This window comes from Chlorocebus sabaeus, chromosome 4 (assembly GCF_047675955.1).
Source record: "Chlorocebus sabaeus isolate Y175 chromosome 4, mChlSab1.0.hap1, whole genome shotgun sequence".
Classification (NCBI taxonomy): domain Eukaryota; kingdom Metazoa; phylum Chordata; class Mammalia; order Primates; family Cercopithecidae; genus Chlorocebus; species Chlorocebus sabaeus.
This window is the reverse complement of record NC_132907.1, coordinates 38,392,951-38,406,344: the sequence shown is the minus strand read 5'-3', so window position 1 is coordinate 38,406,344 and position 13,394 is coordinate 38,392,951. Positions and strand designations below refer to the sequence as shown.

Genomic DNA, 13,394 nt, shown 5'->3' with positions numbered 1-13,394 from the left:
AATTAGAAGACACCTGGTAGAAAAACCTTTGCTGAATGTTTACTAACATCAGCAATATTTATGTTCAAAGCACAATTATCCTTTTATATTCTTACTACATCCCATATTTTTATACCAGTTTTTTTAAAACAACTGTCTGAGGAAGATTATACTATTATCACCATTTTACAGGTGAGAAAACTGAGGCTTAATTCCGGGTTTGAATCCCAGTTCCCCAGTTATCTTACTGGCTTCTTTAATAAAATTACATGTCCCGGCTACAGTGCTGCCTATGTTATGAATACCTATGCCATGCCTCATAGTGACACCAAGTCACTGTTTCCCTCTCAGGAATCCATGTGAAAATAAGTGTTACGATACACTACATAACATTCAGTGCATGTGGACTGCATATACAGCCAGGCTGCATATACAAATGTGTTAGGAATGATATGCTACACCATATAGCCTAGGTGTATAGTAGGCTACATTAACTCCTTTTGTCTAAGCATACTCTATGATGTTCACACAGCAATGAAACTGCCTAATGACGCCTTTCTCAGAATGTATTCCCTCGTTCAGCGACACATGACTATGTTTTAACTACTAAAGTGTATAGAACTTTTTATTTTTCAAGGCCGGTCACAGTGGCTCACACCTGTAATCCTAGCACTTTGGAAGGCCAAGGCAGGCAGATCACTTGAGGTCAGGAGTTCGAGACCAGCCTGGCCAACATGGTGAAACCCCATCTCTAGTAAAAATACAAAAAAGAAAAAAAAGGAACTATTTATCATTCAAATAAATAACTTAAAAACAATATACTCATGAACTAGTTAATCTGCTAAATATTTTTAAGATTTCTGTATCCATCAATTAAGAGATTTTAAAAATTTGCTTATGGTTTAGTTTTCCCTTTAAAATAAAATAATCCATAAAGCAAACAGCATGAAAACGCTAAAGCAGAGTATGCAAAACATGCCCACAGTTGATCACAAAGTGACCTGAGAAGAGCCAGTGACGATTCCTTACAGGGCCAGCTGGCTGCCCACAGGGCCCACAGGGGATGCACCTTTGCAGGTATGGAACTTACATAATTCATTGTGTGTAACTAAAACAGATTCATGCTAAATGAACTTACACAATCAGGTATATGATAGAACACTAATTTATAAATTTGCAGTAGTAGACATACGCCTTTCTAATGACCATAAATGATCATGAAAATCTTTTTTAGCTTGGGATTTAAATCGACCAAAACTCCTTTGGGAGCATGGAGTCAGCATAAATTGAGTTGGATTGTCAGAACAGGGTGAAGTTCACTTACACCACAGGGAAACTTCCATGAATTATTTTTCTTCCAAACCAAAGAATCCCTTGAAGGTAACAAGACTCAGATTTAGAGTCTCTCTACAGTCCTATCTTGCTCCTTGCAGAGTCCACGCAGCCCATTCCCTTTGGCTCATATTGGTTCTAATTTAAGAGGTGCCTGGGTTGCAGCCTTTGCCAAGCACCTGTCAGTAGTATTTCTCCAGAACCTCACAGTTTCAGTCTTTCTTCATGAAATGGGGAGTGGCAATTTTCACCTCTTATGCACTGATGGTCCACTTTCCCATCATTTACTCAGTTTTAAGTACTTGGCTGAGGGCTACTAGCTACTGGCTACTGGACATAAAAATTAAATTTACTGAAGAATCCCTGCTCACAAGGAATTCAGTCTTAGTAGGGGAAACTGATGAGTTAGCCATTATAACACAATGTGATGACTTCAATATTCAATTATGAGTACAGAGAAGGGCAGATCTACATCCCAAGAATACTCGTATGGAGTATGGAGGTATGTACAGAGGGTAAAGACTGAGCTAAGTCTTGAAAGATGACAAGGCTTCTGACAATACACAAATATAGGGCTGCCAAGTTTGATGAGTGTAACAAACAGAGCACTGAGATACAGAGTAACACTTGGGGCCCGCTTTCAGAGGGTAGCAGGGAGAGACAGTCAGCAATCTTCAGCAGAGGCCTGAAGTCTGAGAAGGCCAGAAGAGTATTCTTTTTGAGTATTGCCGTGAAGAGTATTCCAGGCAAAAAAAATGACACATGTGAGGCCTGAAGGGCTGAAGGTGGTTTCCTACTACGCCAAGTGGCCAAAGTTTGGTGAGTAGAATGAAGAATGGTTCAAGAGAATGGAAAGAGAGGCAGGGACAGATCACAAAGGGCCTCAGGGCCAAGGAAAGGAACCTGGACTTCATTCCCAGGGCAATGAGGAGCCATAGGAGACATAAAAAGGGAGTACCATGGCGTTATTTCTTCTTAAAATACTGAACACCTGCATGAAGAAAAGTTAAGAAGGGTGGAGAGATACAGGAGAAGCAGGGAAACCATTTAAAAAGCCTCGTGCTAGGTGAGGGTAGTGATACACAAGAGGAGAGAAGTGAAGAGAAGAGACATATTCTGAGGTAGAACCAAATGGGTCACTGGACGTGGGAGGGAAAGGGAAGGAGGACTCCCCAGTTTTCTATTTGATCAATTGCCTAGATGGGGGTAACTTCTGCCAAGATAGAGAATACTAAAGGAATAAAAGGTTTTTGAAGGAAACAAAACAAAACAAAACAAAAACAAGAGTTCTGCAAAGGACACGGTTAAGTTTAAGAGGCCTATGAAACATCCAAGTAGAAAAGTCAGGTTGGCCAGGAGCCTGGAGCTCAGAGAACCAGGCTGGGCTAAAGATATAAATCTAGCATTCATTAGCATCTAGATGATATTTAAAACCACAGAAGTTGATGAGCTCACCCACGGAGAGGGTAGAGAGAAAAGAGGAGGGGATCTATGCTTATCAGAAGAACTTTCAAATATGTTACACTATGGGCAATGGGTATGTCTGAAAATTCTTAAACATGATTCGTATTTTGGAAATAATGTTCTAAGGGAAGTAGAATGAGAGCCTGAACTAAGAAGGGGGATTATTTGAATGAAATTTAGGGAAAGATCGATTTCTTGAGTTACTTGATAGATAGAATGAAAGCAACATAGGAGTTCAAATGGATTGCCAGATTTCTGGCCTGGGAAGTTAGGTAACTATAACACCACTGAGACAGAAACACAAGATAAATTTAAGGATGGGACAGTAATGATCAGTTTAAGGTGAAAGCTAAAGCAGTGGTTTGAGTGAGATCACCCAGAAAAGGCACACAGAGTGAGAAGACAATAGCCAAAACCCCAGAGAATGTTAATGAAAATGCGGGCAAAGAAAGAAAACATCATAAAATAAGGAGGGAGAAGTCAGACAATAGAACCAGGAAAAAGTAGGATTACATAAATTAAGGCAGAAACAAGTATGGATAATCAGGAATAGTCACTTGGGTCAAATTCCAAAAAGAAATTAAGCAAGAAAAAGACAAGAAATCTTAGTATCTGGCAATCAGGAATTATTGGTGACCTGGGCCAGGCGCAGTGGCTGCTGCCTGTAATCCCAGCACTTTGGGAGGCCAAGGTAGGATCGCTTGAGCCCAGGAGTTGGAGACCAGCCTGGGTATAGAAAGACCCCTTCTCCATAAAAAACTTTTTTTTTTTTTAATTAGCCAGGGTGGTGGGGTGCACCTGTAATCCCTAGACTTTGGAAGGCTGAGGTGGGAAAATTGCTTAAGCCCAGGAGGTCAAGGTTGCAGTGAGCTATGATCATATCACTGCACTCTAGCCTGGGTGACAGAGTGAGACCATCTCTACATAAGTAATTATTGGTGGCCTTATGGCATGGTGGAAGAAGCCAAGCTAAGGACTGAACGGGAGGGGAAGAAAGTACATACGTGACTTGAGACTTGGCTACAAAAGGAGAGTGACTGAGGGCAACAAAAGATCAAAAGAGAATTTCTTCCAAATGTGGGATCTACATGAGTAGGATTCTTATGTGGAAATTAAAAAAAAAGGGTAAAAGAATAAATTGAGGGCAGGAGGGATAGAATCTAGAGGTTAGCCTGGGATATCACAGATACTTCACAGGACAGCAGGGAAAGAATAATATGAAAGTTTGTATATGTGAGCGAGACAGGAGGTTCCCAGCACTCACTCAAGAAAACCCCCACTTTTCTATAAAGACACAGGCATGACCATCTGTTGAGGGAGAAGGTGACCATCTTCACAGAAACCTCATTAATAAGTTCAAGTGATGACAGTGGTGGCCAGAGGGTTGATGCTAAAACACAAATCATTTGTACCAAAACTTTTAAAGCAAAACTGGAAAAGGTGACTCTAGTCTCTGAAGCACTTCACAAATGAGCTCTCTATGAGAGCTTATTAATAAAGCACTTAAGTCCTTTAAAACATAAAAACAATTTTTTCAAAATTGAATTAGTAAGTCTCAAAGTCTGTAAGGATCTGTGGTAGTTAAATCAGCTTAGAAGTGTGATCCAACACCTTATCCCAGGTATAAGGATTTTTCTCTTCCTTTCTTGGGTATTTTGTTGAACCTATTTACATTTTAAGGGACACAGTAGAATGTAGTCACACTTATAAATGAACTGTTCTATAAGTCAAAGGATTTATATCAGGAAGAGTACCATATTTAGGGCAGAAGACCCACTAATTGCTAACCATTATATTGGACAAATCACCTAATCCCTCTCACCTCCATTTCCTCACATACTATCATTTCCTTGATCCCATGATGCACTCCCTCACGTATCAGAATCAGGATGTAGCCTGATACTAAAGTGCAAACTTCATATACAAGTGTTCCTCTCCCTACCCCCACACTGTTTAGAAATTAACAGTAGGCTGGGCGCGGTGGCTCACGCCTGTAATCCCAGCACTTTGGGAGGCCAAGGCAGGCGGATCACAAAGTCAGCAGATCGAGACCATCCTGGCTAACATGGTGAAACCCTGTCTCTACTAAAAACAAAACAAAAAAAATTAGCTAGCTGTGGTGGTGGGCACCTATAGTCCCAGCTACTTGGGAGACTGAGGCAGGAGAATGGTGTGAACCCAGGAGGCGGAGCTTGCAGTGAGCCAAGATTGCACCACTGCACTCCAGCCTGGGCAACAGAGCAAGACTCCGTCTCAAAAAAAGAAAAAAAAAAAAAGAAAAGAAATCAACACTACGTCCTATAATCAACAAGGTCTCTGAGCCTAGAAAAATAATGCCAACATTCATCTGACACAACTGATGGTATTGCTGGATGGACCAAATGAGACTGCCTGAGATGCATTTCATGTTAATAACTAACGCCTGTCTGATACCTTAAGGCACAGGCGGCTAAACAATACACATATAATTTGCTTAAATGTCTTGTGATCTTTTTTTTCCCAGACAGGGTCTCAGTCTGTCACATACTCTGGAATACAGTGGCACAATCATAGCTCACTGCAACCTTGAACTCCTGGGATGATCAAGTGATCCTCCCACCTCAGCCTCCCAAGTAGCTAGGGCTACAGGTATGCACCACCATGCCCAGCTAATTTTTAAATTTTTTGGTAGAAATGGGGTCTCACTATGTGGCCCAGGCTGGTCTCAGACTCCTGGCCTCAAGTGATCGTTCCACTTTAGCCTCCCAAAGTGCTGAGATTACATGTGTGAGCCACCGCCCCCAGCCTAAATGCTTTTTCTTTTTTTCTTTTAACAAAAAAGAAAAAACCTATACTAAAGTCTAAGTGGTAGAAAAAATGATTTTTTACTTTCTCATTTGTGCTTTTCTGAATTTTTGAATTTTTCTCACAGTGAACACCAAGGGGATAATTATATATTAATAAAAGCAGAAATAAGTACTCTTTAAAAAGTTCTACCAGCCAGGTGCGGTGGCTCACGCTATAATCCCAGTACTTTGGGAGGCCAAGGCGGGTGGATTGCCTGAGGTCAGGAGTTCAAGACCAGCCTGGTCAACATGGCAAAACCCCGTCTCTACCAAAAATACAAAAAGTAGCCAGGTGTGATGGTGGATGCCTGTAATCCCAACTACTCGGGAGGCCGAGGCAGGAGAATCACTTGAACCCAGGTGGCACAGGCTGTAGTGAGCCAAGACTGTGCCACTGCGCTCCAGCCTGCGCAATGGAGCAAGTCTCCTTCTCAAAAAAAAAAAAAAAAAAAGTTCTACCTATAAATCTAGGACTACTGAGCGCTCTCAGAAGGCAGTAATATGAATACATTAAAATATATAAAGATATTACATAAACCCTATTTTAGTATGTTTAATAACTAAAATCTAGCCACATATTCCATACTCAAAGAGCTACTAAAAGAAAATTACTTTTGTACTTACCTTATTTTCCATAACACATGATGTAATAAAAATTTGTGAACACTAAAATATGGGCCATATTACAGTCAACACACAACTGAGTTTATTTACTATGAACATAAAAACTTATAATTCTTGCAAATGAACATTAACATCAATCCCCTAAGACTATTAACACACACCAATACCTAAATCACTATTCCACTAATCTTTCCACTAATAAAAGATTAATACACTATTTCAAGTTATATAGAAATAATCAAAACATAATTTGAAAGTCCTTCTAAAAACTTGATCCTTACTCTTTATATTTGTGTCTCTACTGTTTTTTAATTCATTTTCATGTTTCTTTAAACATCAATAAAAATAATAGAGACCACATGTATACAGTTGCACTTTACTACAGATAAAAACCACAGATCAGAGCAAGTGGGAGGGCAGTTAAGTCACTCTTCTGTTTCCCTGTGTATTAACGTGAAGAAGGAAATAAAATAAGTCTTCACTCCTGCCTCACAAAGCTACTAAGCGGAGGAGATGAGATATATAAGAATGTGCTTGCCCTTTTCAAGAAAAAGAGGTGTAGGATAACTCAGGGGATAAGTATCATTTCTGTAATCTTTTGTTATTCTGGCTGATTAGAAATTTTCAAATATGGTTAAGTAAGCATAAATCCTACACGTTTTCAAGGTAACCCCTATAGGGACCTCTCTATATACAGTCCTGGTATAAATGCATGTTAAAAATACAGTTCATTTGAATTTATATTGACTTGGGGCTTAAAAAATTATAAATTACACTCACTCTTGCCAATATTTTAAAAGATGACTTTTAAAGGAGCAGAGGATGGGATATTACCAATTGATATTTGAAAATACAGTAAACCTTTTTCAATTTTCTTAAAATATTCCACTAGATTATGAGTTATCTGAAGGAAAAGACTTCTCTCTGTATCTACTACAGTACTTAGCCAAATTCAAGTTTGACCCTTAGCAGAACAGTATGATATAATGGGAAGAGGGCTAGACTAGGATTCAGAACTAATCTTAGGGCCTATAGTTTTCCGTATCTCAATTTTCTCATCTGTAAAATGCCTATGTGTACCTACTTCACTGTGCTGACATAAGCTTAAAAATTAGGTTAAGAGATACAAAATAATTTTGAAAAATTAAATGAAAACATACTTATTAGGCTATCCCCCAAAATAAAAGTGAAAACAAAAAAAAGGATGATAATCCTATTTTTATTTCAGGTAGATTATTTTAAAAATTACAACAGAATTTCAAACTCTTTATAAATGTGTATATTAAAGTAAATCTTATACCTTTTCTAAGTCTTCAATTTCAGAACTGAAGTTTTTACCCTCATCCATCATTTCCTCTTCTTCAAGAGTTCTTTCATCATCATAGTCATGGACCAACATCTCAGCAGTGGGGTCAAAATCATGATCTTCAGAAGACAAAGACCCAACTGGAATAAAACAAACTGAATCACTTTACACATTTACAAGGCTATTAACAAAATAAAATAAAAATTTGTGTTCTTCTGCCAGTTCCTTTTAATGTTTACATGAGGGTTTTACTAAATGAATTTACTATATACTTTATAGGTTATAAATTAAGACCCTATGATTCTGAAAATATGTCTAAACCAGCAAAATAACAAGGCAAAGTTATTCACAAACACTTTTATAAGGGGTCTAGTCCACAAGAAAACATCTTATAACAACAAAGTGATTTAAGCAGCATGGTCTTAAAGAAACATTCTAATAGAAAAAGGAGTCAAACTTGCTTATCAGTTCATTTAATACAGCTGTCTAAACGCAAAGCAAAATGTCAGAAGAATTAAATTTCCATGAACGGAAGATTTCACAAGAATCTACTATACACTACGACTCACACTTCAGGATAATATAAATTTTACTCAAATTCTAACCCTCAAATAAACACAAAAACACAACGAAAATCTGTTTTATAAAACAAATACAAGTTTCTGTGAAGCAGCTATATAGCCATTCAGCTTTTAAAAGCATTGTATCACTTTATATGTCTCTAACAGTACTTCAAGTTCCCTAGCATTAATCAGACAAGCATTAAACTGTAAGACTTTGCTTTACTTTGGATTATTAACAAAGTTCTTAGGATTATGTGTAGGGAATACAGAAAATCACATCTGAAGGTTTTGGAAGATGTATCCATTGCAAGTTGTTATGGATAATTCATACTTGTTTATAAAACTGTAATATCTTTTAATAGCAAATATGAAATCTACAGGAAACTCCAAAAACCAAGAGAAGAAATGACTAAAATCCACAATCCCAAAGAAATGAAATCAAATTTATAAGAAAACAGGACTTTCTCCACTTGTTTTACTCTAGTATCCAATTCAATTAGGCCAGTAACCCTCAGAGAAAGGAAGGAAAGTATCAGGAACTGAGGTTGGGGGAAGGAAGAAGTGGATGGAAGCATACTCAACATAAAAAGTTTAATCTGTTCTCAGTCAAGCTACTGAAAATTTTAAAATTTCAAACATTTCAGGACAGTGTGAGATCATTACCAAAACACGGAACTAGGCCAAAGATTGTTCACTACGGAAAAACCACACACATAATTCATTATTTTTGATTCTGGGTTCAGAGAACTCGAATTAGTTTTAAAAATACAATTTCTACAGGACTTAATTTTTTGGCAGGTTTACATTATGTTATCTTCCTTAACGTTGAAAAATATCTGCTCATTTAAAAACCTGTTGATTTACATGTGGTTTAATTTAAAAAGAAATACGGGCCAGGGGCGGTGGCTCATGCATGTAATCCCAGCACTTTGGGAGGCCAAGGTGGGGGGATCATCTGAGGTTAGGAGTTCCAGACCAGCCTGGCCAACACAGCAAAACCCTGTCTCTACTAAAAATACAAAAAAATTAGCTCGGCATGGTGGTGGGCACCTGTAATACCAGCTACTTGGGAGGCTGAGGCAGGAGAATCGCTTGAACCTGGGAGGTCGAGGCTGTAGTGAGCCAAGATCACACCATTGCACTCCAGCCTGAGCAACGGAGCAAGACTCCATCTCAAAAAACAAAAAACAAACAAAAATACATATGAATATTAATTAATTAGCTCACATCCACCATTACAAATTTTCTTTTTTTGAGGAATTCCTCGCAAGTTCCATGGTATGCCAAAGAGGCAGAAATGAAATAGATGCTGACTTTTCCACCTCTTTGGTAGCAGAGCTCCTCTGGGCTCTTCTGTTACTCCTCTATCACTTGGCACTTCCCCTTTAACAAGGAAGGTATTCAATAAGGGCCAAAAATCGAAGGACCTGAGGGTCTACTCCCAGCTTTGTCCTTGGCTTTTTGGGACCTGAAGCAAGTCATTTAAACTTTCTAGGTGTAGCTCCTGTCTTCCATTTGCAAAATACAAGGGGATGACTGAAAGGACCTCAAAAATCCCTTCCAACTCTAAAATTCTCTTTTTAAAAAACTGGTTAATTGGCCGGGCGTGGTGGCTCAAGCCTGTAATCCCAGCACTTTGGGAGGCTGAGACGGGCGGATCACGAGGTCAGGAGATCGAGACCATCCTGGCTAACACGGTGAAACCCCGTCTCTACTAAAAAATACAAAAAAAACTAGCCAGGCGAGGTGGTGGGCGCCTGAAGCCCCAGCTACTCGGGAGGCTGAGGCAGGACACTGGCATGCACCCGGGAGGCGGAGCTTGCAGTGAGCTGAGATCCGGCCACTGCACTCCAGCCTGGGCGACAGAGCGAGACTCCATCTCAATTAAAAAAAAAAAAAATTGGTTAATTAATCTCAGACTTTGGGAGGCTGAAGCGGGCGGATCACTTGAAGTCAGGAGTTCAAGATCAGCCTGGCCAGCATGGTGAAACCCCATCTCTACTAAAAATACAGAAAAATTAGCCGGGTGTGGTGGCACATCCCTGTAGTACCAGCTACCTGGGAGGCTGAGGCAGTAGAATGGCTTGAACCTAGAAGGCGGAGGTTACAGTGAGATTGCGCCAATGCACTCCAGCCTGGCTGACGTCTCAAAAAAAAACCAAAAAAACAAAAAAAACCAACCAACAACAACAACAAAACAGGCTAGTTGATTAAAAACAGGTTACACTGTCTTTTGGCTTTTTATTTAGATTGAAACTTCTTAAAAGAAGTCAGTGATGCCAAACGGAAAAATTCCATTAATCCAGCTGCTTGACATCGTGTATATATTTTCCTAAAATCAGTTATAACAAAAAAGTTCATCTCAAAATTTACAAACATTTTTAGAATAAATTTTAAAGATGTAGCCTAAATGACAGTCAAGTGAGGCTCTGAAGGTCGAGTAGATATAAAAAGTAATACTGTAAGGAAACAGACTGTTCACTCTACAGAAACAAGTTGTAATGGAAGATTTAGGAGCTCATCTGTGCTCCACCACTAACTAAAGTTATTTAAAAGTCTCCTCAAGTGTAAAATAATGGAGTTGGACTAGTCCAGAGGTGCTTTTGCTGTAGACTATGAGAGGGAAGAGAGCGAAGAGGTAAACAGAAAGGGGATGAGAAACTGAAACAAAGATATCCTTACATGATTAGCACATGAGGAAAGGTCCTTATCATGGACCTGCTTCAGGAATTCTACAAACCCCAGATTGTGTGTAATTATGCATATGTGCAGAGTTCTGGGACGCATCCCTTGCTTTCACTAGATCCTCACAGGGGTTTCTGACCTCAAGAAAGTTAAGAAACACCGTACTAGATGACCTAAGATTGTCTCAGCTCAGAAGTCAAAATCATCATTTTTCTGTGACAAACTTGGAAGTTCTTTTTTATTTTAAGGTAGCTTTACCTCTCAACTTCCACTTTTAACACAATTCATAGACATTTAATTATGAAAAAGAAACAAAGTAAGAGGAGACGAGGAGTTACGGTTAGTAAAGTAGTCCCACAGTTCTGACAAATTAGTCTCTCGAAGAAACCGAAATTAAAATCTAAATTGCTAAAGTTGGTGTCAAGTTAATTTGGGATTAACTGTTTCAGGCTCGGAGAAAAAATAAGATATGTAATAATTAAAGCCATATTACTTAAAAGAACGCTTGTCGTAGCAGCTTTGTAACAGTTACCTTTCCAACATGCAAGAGAAAACAACAAAGAACAGTGTAACTGTTCCTTCCCCAAACTTAACTACTAAATGCACATTGAAACTCTTAAAAATCAATGAACAAAAACCTGCAAGATACATTTCTATGGGGAATCATTTAGTAACAGATCTTTGAGCCCACATTACCCACTAGGAACCACTGAAGACGTAAGAAAATAGGACAAACCTGGGCTCGAACTTCCAAAAGAAGCCTAGGAGAGAGAGAAGAAAACGTGAGGTTAGATCCCGCAGCCGGGGAAAGAGGCAGCGCCGGCAACAGGGCGCAGAGGAGGCGGAGTCGAGCGCTCCACCGCAGCTGCCAAAAGTGCAAGACGTAGCTTCGCTCCAATCTTTCCCGGCCCCTTTCGGGCCCCCTCTTGGCTGCCTCGCCTTCCTCCCCGAGTCCCCAGTGTACAAACTCACAGACCCGGGACTAAGCCCGGAGTCTGAGAGGCAACTCCAAGTCGCTTCTTGGAGCTCAGCAAGTTAAAAAGCGGAGAAGCAAAACCCAGAGCAGTCGGCTCGCACCATCAGTCCCCCATCCCTGGCATCTCCGGAGTCCCCCAAATCCCGCCCGGCTCTCCGAAGCCCCAAACAACTCGAAACGTAACACCCTTTTCTGGAACGAACTCGCGTTCTGAGCACCCAGTCTGCCCCTGGGGCCCGGGAGCCCCAACTCCGAGGCCGATCTCTTCCCCTGGAGCATAGGCCAGCTCGAATCGGACACTCGCCCCCAAACCACAGCGCGAGCCCCCCATCCTCTCTCCCGAGTCCAGAGATGCAGCTCCTCTCAGTTCCAGGGATGCTGGCTCCTTCCAGAGTGTTCAGTCCCTCCCTGGACCGCCAGCGCGCCTCCAGCCCCGGCGAGCTCCAGCCCAGGGGCTCCTGCCACAACGCCCCCTCCCCCCCAGCTCACCAGTCCCGGGGGACATGGCCGGGGCAGCTTCGCTTGCCCAGCCTTCTTTTCTCCAGCCCAGAGTAAACTGGGGCTATCAAGCCTCTCTCCTGGAGAGGGCGTTGAGGGTCTCGGTCTGCCCTTTAACCCCAGGGGCGCCCGCACCTCCCGGGCTACGGGGCGGGGAGTCCCGCTCTTCAGCGAAGCCCGGTGGCCGCGCATCCCGCTCTTCTCCGCGCCCCCAGCAAAGTAAAGCGTGCGGCTCCTTCGCGCCGCAGCCCGGGCCCCGTGGGCCGGGGGCACAGCGCACGACTCCCGCAGGGCAGTGGCGCAGCCCGCTCCCCTCTTTGCGATCCGGCCGCGGAGGGGGGGCTCGGCCGGTTTACACCCACCCGGGCCCCGGGAAGAGGCGCGGAGGCGCCGGCGGCCCGCGTCAGCGGCCGGGGGCACGGCACTGCCCCGTCCCTGGGGCAGGGCTCGCTGCCGCCGGCCGCCACCTCCGTCCGGCTCCGTCGCCCGGCCCGACCGGGGCCGGAGCCGCCGCGGCCTAGTCCCGGAGGGAGACCGCTCCCGCGCCCGCTCCCGCCCCCCGGCCGGCCCCGCCGCGGCCAGTTGCCGCCCCGCGACCCCCGCGTCGCCACGCCGCCCTTCATGGGGCCGCGGAAAGAGCCCCGGATCCCCCAGGCTGGCTCGGGGGCCGCGGGGAGCCGCCGGGCGCCCGTTCCAGCCCGGCTGCTCCTGCCCGGTTTCCCTGCTCACCTCCGCCATATTGGTACCTTTAGGGCGAACGAGCAGCGCCGAGCCCAGTCCCCGGATGGGGCGCCTGAGCCAATCGCAGCCGCCGCCGCCGCCGCCGCCGCGGTCCGCCCGGCACCCGCCCGGCGGCGGAGGCGGCACGGCCCCTTATAGGGCAGAGCGGCCCGCGACGCCCCCGGCCCGCTCGCACGCCCACACCGCCTGGCGCCCCTCGCCACCCCCGCGCCCGCCGCAGCCGGCCACACGCGCACCCGCGCTTACGGTCCTTCTCCCGGCTGGAGTAAAGTTCCTGCGGAATTGGAGGCAAGTGGGGGACGGACGGACGCACGGGCGCGGGACAGACCCACGTCCAGCCAGTGGAGGCCCAAGAGCCGGCGGGCGCGTTTGGGGACCGACCCACAGACACCGCGGCGCGG

The 13,394-nt window shown here is 43.4% G+C and overlaps 1 protein-coding gene across 2 annotated transcripts in view; it reads right to left on the bottom strand.

Moving 5' to 3' along the window:
• Window positions 1-13,056, bottom strand: part of MIER3 (MIER family member 3) — a 33,217-nt gene extending 20,161 nt beyond the window's left edge. The window contains exons 1-3 of one of the 2 annotated variants that reach the window (XM_007973058.3): window positions 12,982-13,056; window positions 11,515-11,539; window positions 7,525-7,670 (exon numbers count right to left, since the gene is read on the bottom strand). In XM_007973058.3, the coding sequence (XP_007971249.1) occupies window positions 7,525-7,670; window positions 11,515-11,539; window positions 12,982-12,990 (180 nt within the window). In that variant the 5' untranslated portion in view covers window positions 12,991-13,056. The remainder of the gene's footprint in view (window positions 1-7,524; window positions 7,671-11,514; window positions 11,540-12,981) is intronic. The other variant, XM_007973068.3, reaches the window with a different exon arrangement.
• Between the last annotated feature and the right edge of the window lie 338 nt (window positions 13,057-13,394).